Consider the following 17,763-nt stretch of genomic DNA (forward strand, 5'->3'; position numbering starts at 1 on the left):
CAGCCCGCTGTTAAGAAAGGCGGTGTCCGCATTCAGCTGCTCGGTGATGTACGCCTCGGCCACCACAGCCGACAACACCACTCGGATCGAGTTCATGTTGGCCACGGGCGAGTACGTCTCGAAGAAGTCCACGCCATACTTCTGCTTAAACCCTTTCGCCACCAGGCGGGCCTTATACCTGATGACTCGGCCGTGCTCGTCGCGTTTCTTTGCGAACACCCAGCGACAACCGATCGGTCGAGAACTCGGTGTCCGACGGACCAGCGTCCATGATCCGTTGTCCGCGTGTGCCTTGAGCTCCGCATTCATTGCCTTCACCCACTCCGACGACTCGTTCCTCTGCATGGCCTGCTGATACGTGGTGGGTGCGTCATTGGCATCGCCGACGTCTGCGGCGTAGGCCAGCACCGCCTCAGCCAATAGGCTGTCCTGGGTCGCTTTGGAGACGGTGGCCAGAAGTGATCATCGTTGTCCGAGTCATCGGGACCATCTTCTTTCGACTCCTCACCGTCTGCGGAACTATCTCCAAGTAGTAGTACCGGTTCTCGGGCGCGCCGGGCCCGTTCCGGCACGGGGTGGAAGACCATGTCATCATTCAATACCGGTCTCGCGAGTCGTCGGTACGTTGTCAGCTCCTGCATGGATGGCTCCGACGTCTCCACCTCATGCATCTCCGTGTCCTCGACGGTCTCTTCCACTGATTCCATCGGCTCGTCGGCGGCAGGTCGTTGTATCTCCTCGGGCAGTGCCGCATCCTCGGCATCTTCCGTCAACTCAATGATCGGCGAGTTCTCGCTGGGCGACGTGTCGTAGATGCCGTTCACCTCGCGCTCGTCCAGCTTCACCGACCTGGACACCTTCACCTTGTTCGACTCCAAGTCGTACACTCGGTAGCTTTTTGAGTCGTCGGCGTACCCAAGAAACATACATTTGAAGCTCTTCGGCTCCAACTTGGTGCGTCGCGACTTGTCGACATGGGCGTAACCAATCGACCCGAAGACTCGAAGATGGTCCAGCCGAGGCTTCGGCTTGAACGTCTACTCGTACGGTGTCTTGGTCGGGTGCATGCTGTTCGTCGACCGGTTGATCAGGTAGACAGCAGTGCTGACCGCCTCTGCCCACCATATCGAAGCCACGCCCTTGTAGTGTAGCATGCTTCGAGCCTTCTCCATGATCGTGCGGTTCATCCGCTCCACCACGCCATTCTGCTGGGGGCTATACGGGACCGTCTTCTGATGCATAATCCCATTCACCCGGCAGATCTCAGTCATCGGCGTGTTCACGAACTCAGTGCGGTTGTCCGAGTGCAGGCATTTAATGCGCTGCCCCCACTGGTTCTCGTACAGCTTCATGAACGACTTGAACTTGGTCACGACCTCGCTCTTCTTGGTCAAGAAGTACACCACAACGTGTCGCGAGTAGTCGTCGACAAAGGTGAGAACATACCTCGCTCCGCCCTTGGACTTCGTCTTCATAGGACCCATCACGTCCGTGTGAACCAGTTCCAGCGGTCGAGTCGTCGCCGACGTCGACCGCGACGGGAGATGTGCGACCGTCTGCTTGCCCTTCATGCATCCTCCGCACAGGGTCTTCGTCTGCTGTTGAGTCGTCGGGAGACCGTCCGTCGCCTCGTGGGTCTTCGCCATAGCGTCTCCGTTCAAGTGTCCCATACGAGCGTGCCATAGCTCCCACTTTCCGTCGACTCCCGAGTACTCGGTGTAGTGCGCCATGTCCTGCTGGCAGTCCAGCAAGTACGCCTTGCCGACCTTCTTCCCCGAAGCGATCGCCTTCGTCTTGTCCCAGATGACGCACGACTTCCGCTGGAACTCGACACTCATGCCGCGTTCAGCCAACCTCCCAACCGAGAGTAGTCGCCGGTCGAGTCCGGGGATGTGGAGCACCTCCACCTTCTTGATGCGCTTGCCGTCGATGCCCGTTAGGCGCACCGACCCTTTCACTGCCACGCGGATCTTCTTCCCGTCCGCGATTGCCACATACATGTCCGCCGCCGACTCGTTGTGCTCGAACAAGTCATCGCGGTGAGGCGTCATGTGAGCTGTCGCCCCACTATCGATCAGCCAACCCGCTGATGGATTCTCCGCCACAGCGAACACCGAGTCTTCGGCGGTGTCTCTATTTGCCTTTTCCGGGCAGTCCCGCTTTATGTGGCCCACTTGGTCACAATTGAAGCACTTGCCCTTGAAGCCACCGACCTTTCGTCCGCCGTTGCGCTTGCGGCCGAATGCCTTGCCGCCCTTGCCGAACTTCCCGTTCTGGCCCCTACCTCCGAACGAGGTAGCCTTCAACGCGGGCTCCGTGGGCTCCTTCTTCTCCTGCCGCTCGTACTCCTTGAGCAGCTTCTCCTTCACCTCGATGAGGGTCACGTCCTTCGAGTTCTCGACGATGGATGCGATCAACTCGTACTCCGCCGGCAAGCTGCTCAGCAGGATGACGAGTTGTCGGGAGTCATCGAGGGGCTCTCCAAGCGTCTGAAGGCCCACGATGAGCTCGTCGAACTTGTCCAGGTGCTTCGCCATCGTCGCACCGTCCTCCATCTTGAACTCGTGGAGCCGATGAGTCATCGTGACCCGATTATGTATCGTCGTCCGGTTGTAGAACTCGCGTAGAGTATTCCAGGCTTGGATAGCCGACGTCGCCGACCGAATCTTCGTGTGGTGTTCCACAGCCACGCCTTGAGCGATCAGACCGAGCGCCTTCATATCCAAGCCTCCGTCATCTCCGTCGGGTCCTTCACCACTTGGACGTGCGCCAGCAGCCCCTTCCTCGCGAGCGTCATACGCATCGCGAGCTCCCAGTGGAAGCAATTGTCACTTCCCAGGATGACTTCGGCCTACTTGCTGGACGTCGTCATGTCGGTCGTCGGGAAGGGCTTGAGCTTGTTGCGACTATTAACCTGTTGATTTGTAGCTTGTGGTTGAGGGGGCAAATTCCGAAGTGAGATTAAATGTTATCGTCTCTCAAACTACTCTCTAGTCTTCCCCTCCTGCTTTCCTTCTTGTTCTCCTTGTGCTCGTTGGTGCCTCTCATCAGACGGATTACTCCCGGGTTCCGATTGACTTGATCTCAGTATACTTGAGTCTCCCTGACCAGCCATTGGTATATCCAGAGCCCGGCTGCCGCCGGCTCTCCCGTCGCCGTCGGATCCTCCGAGTCATCGGCGGATGTGTCCACACGTTCTCCTCGTCCATGTGCATCTATTGGCGGCGCTCCCGAAGACTCATGAACGGGTTGACCGCGGATAGAGTCAATATAGCCTACCGTTTGATATTCCCCGCCCAAACGGATCGATGTATGTGCGTGCATTGCATTTTAAGGTTGTTTGAGCGTTGTTGGTTGTGTTGTGGGGGACAACTGCAACTGCAAGCAGTCGGTGGTCCACACCATCCATACGCTACCCAGAAATGTGCATTGCAGATTCTGATTGGGACTCGAGTTGCGAAACGAACGAGGCCTAAAATCCGAATCCGAAACAAATCCCACCAGGAAAACTGGATTAGGAATCGGATTCGGATATTTGCGAAATCTCTCTACTGACTTCTTTCAAAGTGAGTTACCAACCACTGAAGATTTTGCGTACACCGAACATTAGCGCAAACCGGGCCCTGTGAATTACAGCTCAAGAAAACTGTTTTTAGAGGAGCATTCTATATTTTGTTTTATTTGGTGGGCCTAGTGTTTCACGAAAAACCAATTGGTAAACCCTGCTGCAAAAGCGATCAAATTCCTTTGCTGATCGGTTTGTCTTTCTATAAGATTTTTTTCGATTCAGCGAGATGGTGTATCCAACGTGCTTAACACGATTCTCTTTTCAATCAAAAGATCTAAAGTTGGTGTGAGCTTAACACTGGGGTCACATTAAAAAAAATACTGCACAGTTTGTGTTTGCTTTCGTACGCAACGTGACTGCGCTGCGGGCCATTGTTCGCCTTCTCAATTTGAGCAGCAACCTGCTAGGTGTTTCGAAGGAACAAAAACGTGAGCACCTTATGAATTACGTCCTCGCCATGATGCTGGAAATTAATGCCACGTCCTAATATTACTTTGTGGCTTTTTTATAGGTATCGAGTGCTAAATTCTGACGTTTGGACCTGAAAACTGTGCGCAACTTTGCATTCTTTTGTGAAGAAGTACAATTATTTTTCGTCGCCAAACCCGCCCTATCGCATAAACCAAGAAAAAAATCAAGAACTGTGCGGCGGTGAGCATCCAAGCTAGCCCAGTTCAGTTCAGTCCGCCGATGCACACCATCTTGGACTCCAGGTACTTCTCCAAACCTTCAGGCGAGCCTTCACGACCAATCCCAGACTCCTTAACGCCACCAAACGGAGCCTGAACAATAGAAACCACACCAGCGTTCACAGCAACCATGCCGGTTTCCAGTTTACCAGCAACACGAAAGATGCGCGACACGTCCTGCGTGTAGAAGTATCTGGCCAGCCGAACCTCTGTGTCGTTCGCCTTGCGCACCACCTCCTCCTCGCTGGAGAAGACGAACAGCGGCACTACCGAGTCGAAAATCTCCTCGCTCCAGACGCGCATCTCCTCGTCAAGACCGTGGCCTCGTAGAAATTCTTGCCCAGATCACTGCGCTTACCGCCGACACGAACCTTAGCGCCACGAGACACTGCGTCTTCCAACCAAGTTCTCAACTTTCTCGACGGCCTCGGGTCCAATGAGCGGTCCGAGCTTCACTCCACGCTCCAGCGGCAGACCGACCTTGAGCTTCTTCACTCGCTGCACCAGTTTGGCCGTGAACTTGTCGTAGATGGACGAGTGGACGAAGATGCGGTTGCTGGTCACGCACGTCTGGCCGCTGTTGCGGAACTTGGCGGCCATGAGTCCGTCCAGCGCCTTCTCCATGTCAGCGTCCTCGAACACGATGAACGGCGCGTTGCCCCAAGCTCGAGCACAACGTGCTTCACAGTGGAAGCGGCCTGCTCCATGAGCTTCTTCCCGGCAGACGTCGACCCCGTGAACGCGACCAAGCGGATGTCGGGATTCTCGCTCAGTTCTTTGCCGATGCCGGAGTGGCTGCCCCGAGGCACCGTCACCACGTTGATCACCCCCGCCGGGACGCCAGCGCCAGCATGGACAGAGGCGTCTTGCCCGACGGCTTGACGACTGCAGCGCAGCCAGACGCGACACAAGGCGCCAAATTGCGGGCCACCGTCGCGTAGGGAAAGTTCCAGGGCCACATGATGGCGCACACGCCGACGGGCTCCTTCATGACCAGCACCATCTCGTCCGCGTCGGACAGAGACACCAAATACCCGCTGGAGCGCACGATCTCGTGCGCGTAGTACTCGATAATGCCGGCAGTGAAGTTAACTTCTGCTCGAGCTTCTTCAAGAGGCTTGGCGCTCTCGCAGGACGCGATTACTGCAAGATCCTCCGCGTTCTCCACGACGAGAGCGTGCCATTTCTTCATCACGGACTAGCGAGCCTACAATGGTCGATTTCATGGGGTGACTCAAACGTCAGCAACCACTTGAGGAGTGAATTTGTACTGGGGGCGTACCGGTGGCGTGATTTTCTTCCAGCGACGCTGGGCCACCTACGCAGCCGCAATGACCTCGTGGGCCTCCTCTCTCCCCATCCACGCAACGTGAGCGAGCTCTCATCAGTGGCAGGATCTACACGGCGATCCACAAGTTAGTTGGACAGTATTAGGGTGACAGGTCGACGATCAAGACAAACTGACCTACGACCGGGAAGCATTTGCCTCCACGTCCGTCAACCCGCTCGCCATTGACGAACCCCTTTGAGCGCAGAAGTTCAGGATTTCCAAGCGACTGCAACACTCGCCCGACGTGGTGCGGGGCCGAAGTGTGGTGGCCCTAGTGCATATTGGCTCGACGCAGCGTGTTCGGAAATGAACCTACAAACTGAATGGTCTTACCCTGATGAAGAATCGATGACCACGGGAGAATCCGCGTGGGACGGACAAGGAGAAGAATGAGAAAACCACCCCTTGATACGGTTAGCGACAGCAACAAAGTTCTCTCAGCGCAGTTTGTATATTCATTTGGTAGCAGGGTTTAGTTGTACGTGGTGACGGTGCGTCCGTTGAGCGGTTGGACGGGCCTTGCGTTCTTGCCGTCGTCCGTGATCTCCAGCTCGGCGAGGTTCGCCTCGATGCGGTCGAACTGGGCCGACGAGATCAGGATGGGAGTGCGCAACACCCACCAGTCCACGAACTCGGTGCAGGGCGGGGTCGTCAAACTGCCGGCGTAGTTGAAGACGTGGCCTTGCTCGACGTACGCTCCGATGAGCTCCGAGTACGAGCCTCTGCAAGGAACAAGAAGGAGATGTCAGTAAGGGAAACAACAGCACTCTGGCCCCTCATTGATCGATCATACGTACAGGGTCATAGGGATCGACGAGTCGAGTGTGACGTCGCTCATGGCGTCCACGATGACGTCCACCGCCGGCTCCGAGTTGGCAGCATCCGTTCTCTGGAGGAAGAGGCCGATCACGAGCGCGGCCGAGCCGTCCACCTTCTCGTGTACAAAGTGGATCTCCCCGTCGAACGCCTGGCCGTCGATCGTGTGCTCGGACGGCGTGTGCACGTGGAACTGGGCGAAGTTGTAGGTCTCCCCCTTGGCCGTGACGGTGCAGTTGCCCCCATCCACTGCGGCCTTGTAGGACTCCTCGGTCTCCGTCATGGTGTAGTCCGGGCAGGAACCGGCGAACGAGCCTGGAGGGGGTGCGTACACACTACAGAGCGTGGACTCGGCGATGTCGATGGGCGACTGCCTGGAGCCACCACACGTCGAGTTGACCTGGTTCCACTCGGACGGGCCGAACGCCTCCGAGTTGCTTCGGTAGGTGAAAGCGGGGTCTTCGGCCAGAGCGAATTGCAAGGCGGTGGCAGCTCCCAGCAGCGAGAGAGCGACAGACGGCGAAAACTTCATCGTTACATGGGTGCATTATCATTCTGCTGCCAGTCAGAATGCAATGTCTGCACTCCGCATATCGGAATTTGTATGCCAACTACATCTCTATATTTGTCGTTCGTGATACTTGGCGGCAAGAAACGTAACACAGCTTAGTTCGGAACCTTCTCGCTATCCGTAATCAACAAGGCTGCATTTCACCGTGTTGGTTACGTGTCAACGCGTGTTTGGATCTGTTCTTTTGTCACAAGACCCGGAAACACTACAGTGACGAAACGTTTTATATTTTATAACAGTTGCTAGCTGAATCTGTAACCGTCGAGGTGAATTCCCTCGTGACCTGAAAGTTGCCCGGTTCCGTGTCCACTTGCGTCATGGTATGCGACTCAAATCCGGTGGTAACGTGTAGTTTGTGTGATCGGGCAGGCGGCGTGCACCCTGAACTCCTCTCTTCCCAATATGCACTCGGTTTCCTCAATCCAGCATCGCCCCAGCTCTCGAGCCTGCCTCGGGTACACCGAGCGTGTAATCATAACCGCAGGACGCCTGCAACACAGCGACGCTTTTGGTTGTCACAAGTTGTGACAACCAAATTTTGGTTGTGACTCACAACCAAAAACCCTGACTCATCGTGCAGAATTCCAAAACCATCTCATAATCGTACTTAAAAGAAGTTTAACCTCTCGAAGTAAACAGGTTAATGTTTTGCTAAGTACGATTATCTCCAAGCATTTGACTTCTACCCGGTAGGCAAAAGCAGTCTTCCAGGTAGCAGCGTAGACCCGTTCATTTTCAAAGTCTGCCGACCATGGTGCGGACCAAGGGCCGTGCCAAGCCCAACGTGGCCGGCGAGCGCTACGACTCGAATGCGATCCCGATGGCGCAGCCGACACCCGCGCAGAGCCGCACGCGGCCGCACCCGGGCGCCTTCAACCCGGCGGACCTCATGGGCATGCTCGGGGGCGGCGGGGGCGGCGGCATGCCGGATATGTCCCAGATGATGGAGATGATGCAGGGCATGGGGGGCATGGGCGGGATGCCGGGGATGGCCGGCGGGATGCCAGGCATGCCGCCCATGGGGGGTATGCCGGGCATGATGCCGGGGATGCCGGGGATGCCCGGCATGATGCCCCCCATGGAGCCCATGCGGCCCAAGATCATCTACTCGTACGGCCTGGCGGAGGGCACCCCCACGGCGAGCTTCTTCACGTTCTACCCCAACTACATCGACAACAAGAAGACGGTGCAGCAGGGCCGCCGCATCTCGCAGGCGCAGGCGTGCGAGGCGCCGCTGGCCGACGAGATGTCGGAGGTCTGCACGTATTTCAAGCTGCCGCACGTGCTGGAGCCGGCCAAGAAGTACCCGCGCGACTGGCTCGTGTCGGGCCGCATCCGCGTGCGTCTCGTGCGCGACGACGGCGCGCCCGAGAACCCGGAGATCCCCACGCGCAAGGTACTGATGGTCAAGATGGCGGAGCTCATCCCCAAGCTGCAGAGCCGCAAGCTCCGGCTCGAGAAGGAGGCCGAGGAGGCCAAGAAGAAGGCGGCAGCGGCGGCGGCTGGCGCGGCCACGGCGTCCTCCGGCGGCGGCAAGAAGAAGGGCAAGAAGAAGGGCAGGAGATAAAAGACGCTCGAGAGCTGCAGGGGCCACCGACCAGGACTTGAGCGCTCGAACACGATGGCAGGAGTAGCGACAACCTCAGGCGACAGGCTAGAGCCTGCGGTATCCCCTTTAGGTTGAATACAGCGCCGTTCACGCTTTAGATTGTGGTGGTTTGAGTCGGCTTGAAGGTGACACGTCTACTGAGTGGCGTTGGCGGATGGATTACTGCGCGCCAGGAGGGCCACGACCCCTTCCTCGGCCTCGGCCACGTCCGCGACCTCCGGGAGCAGCGGGACGGGCAAACTCGCGCGGCTTGAGCTCCTCCTCAGTCTTGGGTGGCGCCAACTCCGAGCGAATGTCGTCGACAGCGCTGGTCGGGTTGTTAATCTCGATCTGAAGAGCGGACAACAGGTCATGTCAGCCCTGGCTAACACGGAAGACTACACGGAGACGCATCTACTTACCGTGTGGTCAAACTTAATGTTGAGCTGCTCGTTAGCAACAGACAGCACCGTGGCCTTGCACGTCGAGTAGACCATTTTCAGGCGCACAGGGGAGTCCTCCGGGCACACGTACATGAAAACTGCCAGCATCAGTCAGAACAAGACATTAGTAAAAGCCTCTAAGAAATTATCCATTGCCCCGCAGAATCAACTCACTCAACGCCGACGTAGCGCCCGACGACAAGGGTCCGCGGTAGCGATACGCCACGAAGCTCGGGGCGCGGCGGTCGAGCGTCGTGGGCACATCGATGAGCTCCACGCTCTCCAGACTCTTGACCACCTCGACGCTCTCATTGTCCTCGCTCAGTTTCTACAAGTTGAAGAGCCACCAGAAGATTATCCCATCAGCTTATGACCCATTGCTTGCTTCAATTCCTTCCCGGCCAGCTGCACTGCACTGCTTACCATGGCGATCCAGTCGAACTTGTTGTCCTGCAGCAGGCGTAGCTTGTCGCGCACGTTCTGCGTGATCTCGAAGGGAACGACGCCCATGGCGCTGGACTTGACGTTGGTGTCGCGCTCCAGCATGGCCGCCTCCTTGAGCAGCCGCTCCGACTCGGACAGCGGCGCGTCCGCCGCCTGCTTCTTCCTGGCCTCCAGGAAGCTCTCCCACGTCACCTCGCTCTACGATAAAAAGCAAGTAGAACAGTCGTCAGCCTGCAGATTCTACCTCAATTCCCCTCTGGATTCCTACCAGCTCCGTGGCGTGGAACTCGCCCGCGAAGTAGTTCATGCCCAGCTGCTTCTTGAGCGAGTCGCGCGACGACGAGTAGAGCATGCGGTCGCGCACGCTCACGCCCTCGGGCACGAAGGCCAGCAGCACCCAGCGCAGCGCCGCCACGTTCGTGTCGGGGCACAGCAGCACGAACGCCGCCTGCTCCGCGCTCAGCGACGACGCCACCAGCTGCGCCACGTCCGCGCGAGGCTCGGACGTCGCAGGGCCCGCGGCGCCCAGCACGAACGACTCGTCGTCGATGGAGACCTTCACGTAGCGCAGCTTGCCGCTCTGCGCGTCGGCGAAGGCACGCTCGAGCTCCTCGCTGAGGAGTAAGTTCGCACGCCCCATGATGATACCTCCGTAGTCAGATCGATGGCAAAATGATTGTGGCACATCATCAAAGGATGATTTGATGGGGGTCCAAGTATGATTATACGGGGGATCACCCTTTATCGACGATAATAGAACCTCCAAAGTGGTATTATCCTTGTGGCGGCAAACGGAAGACAACACAGCAAGGTGACAAGTTCGAACTCTGATCTCACGACTATTTGTCTGCTCTCCGAACGCTAGTGTCGGCTGATAACGCCAGAAGACGAACAATGAGTAAGTTCCTACAGCTCTTGTTTTTGTACTTGTATGACGATGGCCTACTAGTCCGCCTTGAAGAACTGCACAATGACACGAGTAACAACAGCATCAACGTCAGCGTTTCGAACACAACGATCGGCGCTTGCAGCTTGCAAGCAAGTGGACGTACCGCATCGTCAGCATATGCGAACTCCAGGCAATGCAAGGCACCAGAGAAGAGTCGCTCCCGCATGGGTGCGTTCTCCTTCAGGCCGAAGATAATGATCCGCGCTTGCGTCAAGTAGTCGTCGTTGCTCTCCTTGAAGCGCTCGAACAAAGCGGCCTGCCACAAAAATGGTTAGATTGGAGACGCTCGCCGAGCGAGTGAACATAGGAAAAACAGGCTAGCGATCGCACCTCAATCTCCTGCGCCAAGTCGCGACGCTTTGATCCTTCGTGGTCCAAGATTTCGCTGAGCATCTCTGCAAAAATATTTCGGTTCTTGTCCACGTTCTCCGGCGCTTCGAAAATGTCCTCCTTGTCCTTTACCGCACCGTCAGCAGATCTTTCCACCTTCTTCATCGGAGCGGCTGTCGCTGCAGTATCCTCCGTCTTCACCGGCGGGTTCTTCACAGACACATCTTCAGCCGGCTTGCTAGATCTCTTCCCTTCCTTGGTCGCCACGTTCTCCTCTTTGGTCACCACCTTCTCCTCCTTTGTCGACACTGAGTCATTATTCGTTGTCGCGGTGTCTGCCTTCTTTGTAGGCGAAGACAGCGTGGCAGGAGGCGACTTGACCTTTGCTTCAGAGTTCTCCTTTGCGTCGCCGTTGACTGCGGGTGCAGATGTCGGCTCATTCGTAGGGCTTTTCTGATGCTCCTCCGCTTTCACCGAGCTTCCGTTTTCAGCCTTCCGCTTCTTCGTTCCGTGCGCAGCAGCGTCGTCATGCGATTTCTTGCCCAAATTGGAAATTTCTGTGTCGTTGTTCAATATCTTGATCATGTGCTTTCGGAGTGCACTCGCTGCTTGGCCAACCGTTGGGCTCAAGCTCTTGCGCAACGTCGCAATTATGGCAGCCAATCCTGACCGCTCCACGTCCGAACGATACATGAGCGTTTCCTTAAACAGCTCCTGCATCATCGCAACCAGCTCGTCATTATTCCGCGTCGACTCCTTCGCGTGTAGCCGTGCCATTTTTCTCGCAAACGTTCCAAGATCGCCCACTTTGTAATCTCCCTTGTCCTTCTTCGTCTTCGGTTTGGGGCCATTCAGTTTTTTCTTGGCTGCCTCCTCCGTCATTTCACGAATATCTGCAGACTTCACGGTCTTGTGCGGAACTACCAGTTCAATCTCCTTCTTGCGCTTGCTATCGATCTCAACAGCACCATTCGACTTCGTGTGCTTTACAGTAGCCTTGGGTGCCTTTTTGGCGGCTGTTCCCGCGGCGTTGGCGCTGTCATCTGCTCCTTTCTTCTTGGGCGTTTTGCGGCTCGCTACCTTTGCCTTAATCTCCTCCTTGCTCAGCGTCGGGCCGGCAGCTTCCTCTTCTTCTTCCTGTGTAGTTACAACCGCGGCCTCCTTTCCATCCTTATCATCTGCCGCTTCCTCTGCGCTTTCCTCCTTTGTTTGCCGCTTCTTGGGCGTCTTCTTCGGGGCAGGCTTGGCAGCAGCTTTGCCCTTCGGAGGTCTGCCAGGCTTTCGCTTCGCAGGTGCAGGGGCTTCATCCGCGGACTCCTCCTCCACATTTTCTACCGGCTTCAGCAGGCCGTCCGCCCGCTCTTCAATCGGCAACTTGATTTCTTTCTGCACAGAATAAAACACGCAAAAACCACCATTAAATCAGGCGCCAGTTTTATCCGCTCCACCTCTTCCAAGCACTCACATCCGCCACTTCGATCGCCTCCATGAGCTTCACTCGTCGCTTGGGCGCCTTCGAGTCCTTCTCCGGGTGGCCCGCGCGGTAGTTGAACTTGGTGTCGTCCCACGGCTCAATCATCTTGAACAACACGGGAGCACTGTCATCACACAACAGCAGCAACAGCAACAACATCAGCACAGCATGCCCCCTCCTCCTCCTCATTCTCATCATCATCTTCTCTGCTGCAAGCACCGCACGTACAAGTTGTTGGACACGAAGAAGAAGACGAGGAACTTGGTCTCTAGCGCCTTGACGGCCGTGTCCTGCAGCTTCTTGGGCAGCAGGCGCGGGTCCGTGATGATGCACGGCCAGTACGGGTAGCCGCCCATCTTGGCCCACACCACCTGGCCGAACCTGCCCTTGATGTCGTCACTCAAGGCCTCCACCTTGCGCTCCACCTCGCGCTGCCCGTCGTCCGAGTCGGGCGCGGGCTCCGGCGCCGCCTTCTTCCTGCGGCCGGCGCCCTTCTTGGCGCCCTTGGCCGCCGTCTTGGCGCGCTTCTTGGGCTGCTTCTCGGGCTCCGACTCCGTGTCCTCGCCCTCCGCCGGCTGTTTGTCGCTCTTGGCCCCGCGCGGGCTCGGCGTGCGGCGCTTGCGCGGCGTGGAGGCGGCCGCGTCGTCGCTGGCCTTGCGCTTGGTCGCGGCCTTCTGCGCCTCCGCCTCCGCGACCGCCGCGTCCACCGAGAGCTTCTCCTCCGCCTGGGGCTGCTGCGCGGCCGTCTCCGCCGCGGGAGGCGCCTCGGCAGCCTCCTCCTTGGGCTGCTCGCTCATCTCTTTGGCTCGGATTTTTTCCTTGTGCGATGCGGCGAGGGCAGCCACTGGGCGGGCCGATTTTTCACTTGGGGTTTGTATACCGGATCTTCTAGAAAAACGTGGTGTGTTGCACACGAGCTAGAAGTACCGTCGACCGCCAGATGGTGACCTAATAGGGCGATTTGTATGATGCGGATTGAAGACGGCGGATGAACGAGATGACGAGGTTCGCTATGATGGAGAAAGATAGGCAAGCCAAGGCATGAGAAGATGTGAGAGTTGTTGAGTGAAGTGACTGACGGGAGTGTATTAACATGTGTCCGTCGTGGCGGGAGCTGTTGGTCGCATTAACCGGGTGCCATCGCATAACACCGTCGTCTATTCCATGCGTCCGCCCACGCGCACAGCAGAGCGCACTAGCACTCGCCGATGACGCTCCAACCATACTTCATCGTCGAAAAGAACGAGGTCCTTGGTAAAAGTTGCAGCAGAACATCAAGAGCAACTAACCGTCCACAGGTCTGTCTGGGCGGCGAGACGCTTAGTCCCAGCCGCTGCCAGCAGCGGGGGCGGCGGCGTCCCAGTTGGAGGCGGCAGCGGGGGCAGCGCCGGCCTCACCCGACCACTCCGTGTTGCCCGTCGAGGTCCACTCGGCGTTGGCGGCGGGGGCGGCGGGCTCAGCGGCGTACAGAGCGGGCTCGGCAGGGGTCTGCGTGGCCTCTCCCCAGCCGGCGCGGGCCTGGGCCTCCTCGGCTGCGGTGGCCTGGGCCTCCTCAGCCTTCTTGAGCTCCTCCGGGTCGCGGTACAGGAACAGGTCCACAGCCACGTCCCACGGCAGGGCGCGCGAGATCGTGCCGCGCAGGCGCAGCACCTCGCGGGCGAGCAGCCAGTAGAGCAGGCCGATGGAGAGCTTGCCCTTGTTGTTGGCCGGGATGGCCACGTCCACGAACTGCAGCGGCGAGTCCGAGTCGCAGAAGGCGATCACGGGCACGTTGACGAACGACGACTCACGCACGGCCTGCGAGTCGGTGCGCGGGTCCGTGATGATGAGCAGGCGCGGCTCGCGGAACTGCTTGGTGATCTGGTTGGTGAACGTGCCGGGCGTGAAGCGGCTGGCGATCGCCTGGCAGCCAGTGTGCTGGGCGAACTTGAGCACGGCGCGCTGGCCGTAGGGGCGGGCCGAGATGGCGATCACGTCCTCCGGGTTCTCCACGGCCACGATCACGCGGGCGGCGAGCATGAGCTTCTCCCACGTCTTGCCCACGTTGATGATGTGGATGCCATCGTTGCGGCGGCGCCAGATGTAGTCCGCCATCTTGGAGTCGGCATTGCGCGTGCCGATGTGGACCTGGGCGGCCAGCATCATCTTGATGTCCTCCTCACGTTGGGTAGCCATGGTTGCGATAGATTCCTGTCCTTTTCAAAGAGCGATGAATTGTGCTCGGCCCAGCGGCAAGAAGAGCCCCTCCTGCGACCACCACCAACCAAAGGAAAAACCTCGGGCGCCGTCACGGAGCGATAAAACCTTGAGTATATTTCGTGTGGTGCACATGAATGGTACAATGTACCGCTGCGGCCAAGTACGTCAGCCCTCATCCAGCACTTCAAGGTGGCGATGACACCAGATCTACAGCAGACCGGCATTCCCTTGCGATCCAGTGGAGGAAAAGCATGGCCGAGCGCGAGCGACCCAACGGCCGCGACATGGACGTCGCGGCCGCGGTGCTGACAGCAACGAACGAGGCCTTGACGCAGCTCACGCCGCTGTGGGAGGCCATGGGGCTGGCCGCGGACGAGCAGCTGCAGCAGAGAGGCGTGCTCGTCGCCGTGGTCAAGAAGAGCTGCCAGCAGAGAGTGGCCGCTTGGCGCAGGGAAGTCGAGCGCGTCACAGCTCGCGTGGCGGAGCTGGAGAGGGACATTCAGCGCATTAAGGCGCAGTTCCGGGGCGGCGAGGTGCGAATCGGGAAGAGGACGACATTGTTGTGCCGATGCGTTCTTACGTTGTGGTGGTGATCTAATGCTCGTTGCCTTTGCTGCAGTCGGGTGGCCGGCGCATCCAGCCGCTGGGCCAGCTGTGTAACGGGCCGCTGCGTGACAGACTCACTGCGTTGGAAACGGAGTTCAAGTTCCTGGACAGTGTATGGGGTCTTGGACTGTGCAAAGTTTTGCGCTGTGGTGGCTCTAACGGGGGGTGGTGGCGTCCAGGTTCGCGTCAGCCGTGTGGCTGAAATCGCCAAGCTCCGAGAGCATTTGAGCCACATGGACGCCAAGCTGGGCACCACGTCCGCCTTGGTTCGTTGTGTTGATTAATGTGTCAACCTGCAATGCGTCTCTAACTGTACCGCAGCCAACGGACATGGCTGACCTGAGCGACGAGTACAAGACCACTCTGCAGAAGCTGGCGGCTGCCAAGTCGCGCGAAGTTGTACGGTGATCAGCGTGCTGAATAGCGGCGTTGTGGTTGTGCGCTCATCTAATGAACGCTGTTACTTGTAGCACACGCGGAGGGCTGCGCTCTTGGAAGCTGTGGGCGAATGCGTGGGCCTCGCTCGAGAGCTGCAAATTCCAGCGGACAAGACATTCGAGGCTGACGTCAACGCCCGATTGAAGGTGAGTGCCATGCTCGAGCGCGTACTCGTTACACAAACCTGCTAATCGCCGTGCTCTATACAGAAGCGAGATTTAACTCTCGAGATGCTGCAGAAAATCTCGCAAAGAACTGCCGAGTTACGTGAGCTCAAGGTCGAGCGTGAAGCGCGCTTGGCAGAGATGCTAGGGGAGATCCAGGACCTGTGGCGGGAATTGCAGGTGCGCACATTGGGTGGTGGTGAAGGGCTTGCTTCGAGTGGAAAACTGACAATGACCTGAATAGATCCCCGAAGAAGAGCGGAATCGCTTCCGCAAGACTGTTCATGGAGTTGGCAACGCTGCTCTCGCGTCTGTAAGGCGTGCACCCTACGACTTGGCTGCTTGCAAGGGCTAATGTGTTGTTGTTGTTGTTGTGGGTAGTGCGAAGCTGAGTTAACAAGGCTTCACCGCCATCACAAGCGATTCGCCGCAACTGCTGCCCAAGTAACGAACTTGCGCAACGCAATTGCAGAGTACTGGGATTTACTAGGGTACAGCTCCGACCAGCGCTCGTACTTCGCCTCTATGATGAAGACGCCGCATTCAGAGCTGTCTTACAGGGTCTTCCGCGCGCACGAGAAAGAAGCCGAGCGACTGAAGCGTCAGCTGTTCGGAATGAGGGTCCTCACAAGTGTACGTACGTTCGAGAGCTTGGGTAGCATTCGTGTGGGTGCTGATCGAGCTGGTCTGTTGTGACAGTATGTTGTCAAGCGCGAAGAAATTCTTCAAGCCCGCGCCGAGTACGAAGTACCAGTCTGGTTTATTTCCAGCAGTGTGTTCTCATTGTTCCTGTGATCATGTCCAGGCATGGCGCCCCCGACGACATAACACGACTTCGCATTGAGCGGGAGCTGCCGAAGTACACCGCGATACTCCTCAAGCGCATTGCCATGTGGGAGAAGGAGGCGGGGGTCGTCTTCTGCTGGAACGGTATCTTTGTCATCGAAGCAGAAGATATGGACGGCGAAGATTTCTAACATGCGCACTTCGGTATCTGCAGGTCAGCCGTATTTGGAGCAGATGCGCTCTGATGGTGGCGAGTACGACAACCAGAGAACCGAGGACAGGCAAACACAACAACTAGAGGAAGCAGGCGTGCTGCAGGACAGCCAGACCTCTTCCGGTAGTTTTAGCAGTCGGCAAATCGCCCAGGTTGGTTGAGACTCCAGTCAGCTTGCTTGCTTTTGTTTTCTGACTTCAGTTGGGTGCGAATGGTGTGCAGCGGCGACGTCGCCACTCTATCGAAGAACGCAGACACCCGCACCTCGAAGATGCAGAGACACAGCTTCGACGTCGCCAATCGGACCCACAGGCCCCCGAGCGTCCCCGCTGGCGAAACCTTATCCGAGCAACGTTTGCAAGACGAGCTAACTCATAGGTGCACTGACACCCAAAGCGGTTCATCCGGAGCGAGTTACCTCGCACGTGTCGTTTTTGCTTTACATACTGGCAGTAACACTCTCGAAAGACAAGTAAAAAATGCGTGAAGTGATGTCTGAGAGTACCGTATCAACATTGTATAGTCGTCGTGGAGGGGTCTTAGCTGTGTCCTGCGGTTCGCAGTGAACTCCCCGTCACCCAAGGCAACTCTGATGGTGTTTCTACTGCATGCGCATGGTATCGGACGCTCGCTACGAGTTTCGTAGTACGAAAATGCAACCTCGTGCCGAAATTGTTTGAGGGGTTTTGCGGGCACAGAAGAATCTCACCCGATTGGGAATCAGCGTCGACTGCAACGGTGACTTTGGATTCTAGAACTTTTGTCGCGTACTGTTGCCATTAGGTCCTGGTCTAAATAATCTAAATAAAAGCTCCGAAATTCGGAGCTTTTACCGTACCCTTTTGCGAAAGAGATGTAGAATCAATAACTTCTCATATCACTCCACTCACTCTCGCTGCCTTGGAATAGCGACAGCGGACGTTCATCAATGAGGGAGACCAGGTCCAAACAAGGACCCAGCACTGCAACCACCGACATCCCGAGTCAATGAATGAAGTCGAATACGATCATCAAAGTTATTGAGGTTGTCTACTCGGAAAGTCAAGTAGAATAAGTTGTACTATAGAAATGATCCTGTATAAGTACGGTCTTGGCCTCTAATTGAAAAAGTTGCCGTTGCATATTTGATCATGATTATCCGTACGTGCAGAATT

At 57.2% G+C, this 17,763-nt stretch overlaps 8 protein-coding genes across 8 annotated transcripts; 3 read left to right on the top strand and 5 right to left on the bottom strand.

The window, feature by feature from the left end:
- Positions 1 to 4,242: 4,242 nt before the first annotated feature.
- PHYSODRAFT_313520 (hypothetical protein) lies at positions 4,243 to 5,449 on the bottom strand (the record flags this gene model as incomplete). The annotated part of the gene is made up of 4 exons (XM_009525636.1): positions 4,243 to 4,563; positions 4,660 to 4,890; positions 4,932 to 5,052; positions 5,085 to 5,449. The coding sequence occupies 4 exons, from the start codon at positions 5,447 to 5,449 to the stop codon at positions 4,243 to 4,245; spliced, it is 1,038 nt and encodes a 345-aa protein (XP_009523931.1).
- A 610-nt stretch (positions 5,450 to 6,059) lies between these two features.
- Positions 6,060 to 6,686, bottom strand: PHYSODRAFT_497038 (hypothetical protein; the record flags this gene model as incomplete). The annotated part of the gene is made up of 2 exons (XM_009525637.1): positions 6,060 to 6,309; positions 6,385 to 6,686. 2 exons carry the CDS (start codon positions 6,684 to 6,686, stop codon positions 6,060 to 6,062), a joined length of 552 nt encoding a protein of 183 aa, XP_009523932.1.
- Positions 6,687 to 7,725: 1,039 nt separating this feature from the next.
- PHYSODRAFT_299044 (hypothetical protein) lies at positions 7,726 to 8,541 on the top strand (the record flags this gene model as incomplete). Its single annotated transcript, XM_009525638.1, has 1 exon — positions 7,726 to 8,541. The coding sequence occupies one exon, from the start codon at positions 7,726 to 7,728 to the stop codon at positions 8,539 to 8,541; it is 816 nt and encodes a 271-aa protein (XP_009523933.1).
- Positions 8,542 to 8,960: 419 nt separating this feature from the next.
- On the bottom strand, positions 8,961 to 10,101 carry PHYSODRAFT_557382 (hypothetical protein; the record flags this gene model as incomplete). Its single annotated transcript, XM_009525639.1, has 4 exons — positions 9,718 to 10,101; positions 9,429 to 9,647; positions 9,180 to 9,333; positions 8,961 to 9,103 (listed from the first exon to the last, which is right to left on the bottom strand). The coding sequence occupies exons 1-4, from the start codon at positions 10,087 to 10,089 to the stop codon at positions 8,961 to 8,963; spliced, it is 888 nt and encodes a 295-aa protein (XP_009523934.1). The 5' UTR covers positions 10,090 to 10,101.
- A 187-nt stretch (positions 10,102 to 10,288) lies between these two features.
- Positions 10,289 to 12,999, bottom strand: PHYSODRAFT_492141 (hypothetical protein; the record flags this gene model as incomplete). Its single annotated transcript, XM_009525640.1, has 5 exons — positions 10,289 to 10,654; positions 10,729 to 11,019; positions 11,110 to 12,114; positions 12,194 to 12,326; positions 12,431 to 12,999. 5 exons carry the CDS (start codon positions 12,997 to 12,999, stop codon positions 10,289 to 10,291), a joined length of 2,364 nt encoding a protein of 787 aa, XP_009523935.1.
- A 269-nt stretch (positions 13,000 to 13,268) lies between these two features.
- Positions 13,269 to 14,407, bottom strand: PHYSODRAFT_285573 (hypothetical protein). Its single transcript, XM_009525641.1, has one exon. The coding sequence runs from the start codon at positions 14,375 to 14,377 to the stop codon at positions 13,523 to 13,525; it is 855 nt and encodes a 284-aa protein (XP_009523936.1). The 5' UTR covers positions 14,378 to 14,407; the 3' UTR covers positions 13,269 to 13,522.
- A 245-nt stretch (positions 14,408 to 14,652) lies between these two features.
- Positions 14,653 to 15,291, top strand: PHYSODRAFT_490070 (hypothetical protein; the record flags this gene model as incomplete). Its single annotated transcript, XM_009525642.1, has 3 exons — positions 14,653 to 14,934; positions 15,021 to 15,119; positions 15,145 to 15,291. 3 exons carry the CDS (start codon positions 14,653 to 14,655, stop codon positions 15,289 to 15,291), a joined length of 528 nt encoding a protein of 175 aa, XP_009523937.1.
- Positions 15,292 to 15,675: 384 nt separating this feature from the next.
- Positions 15,676 to 16,586, top strand: PHYSODRAFT_313525 (hypothetical protein; the record flags this gene model as incomplete). The annotated part of the gene is made up of 6 exons (XM_009525643.1): positions 15,676 to 15,789; positions 15,854 to 15,922; positions 15,991 to 16,242; positions 16,309 to 16,349; positions 16,415 to 16,539; positions 16,579 to 16,586. 6 exons carry the CDS (start codon positions 15,676 to 15,678, stop codon positions 16,584 to 16,586), a joined length of 609 nt encoding a protein of 202 aa, XP_009523938.1.
- Between the last annotated feature and the right edge of the window lie 1,177 nt (positions 16,587 to 17,763).

The sequence above is a fragment of the Phytophthora sojae genome (assembly GCF_000149755.1).
Source record: "Phytophthora sojae unplaced genomic scaffold PHYSOscaffold_3, whole genome shotgun sequence".
Lineage (NCBI taxonomy): Eukaryota > Oomycota > Peronosporomycetes > Peronosporales > Peronosporaceae > Phytophthora > Phytophthora sojae.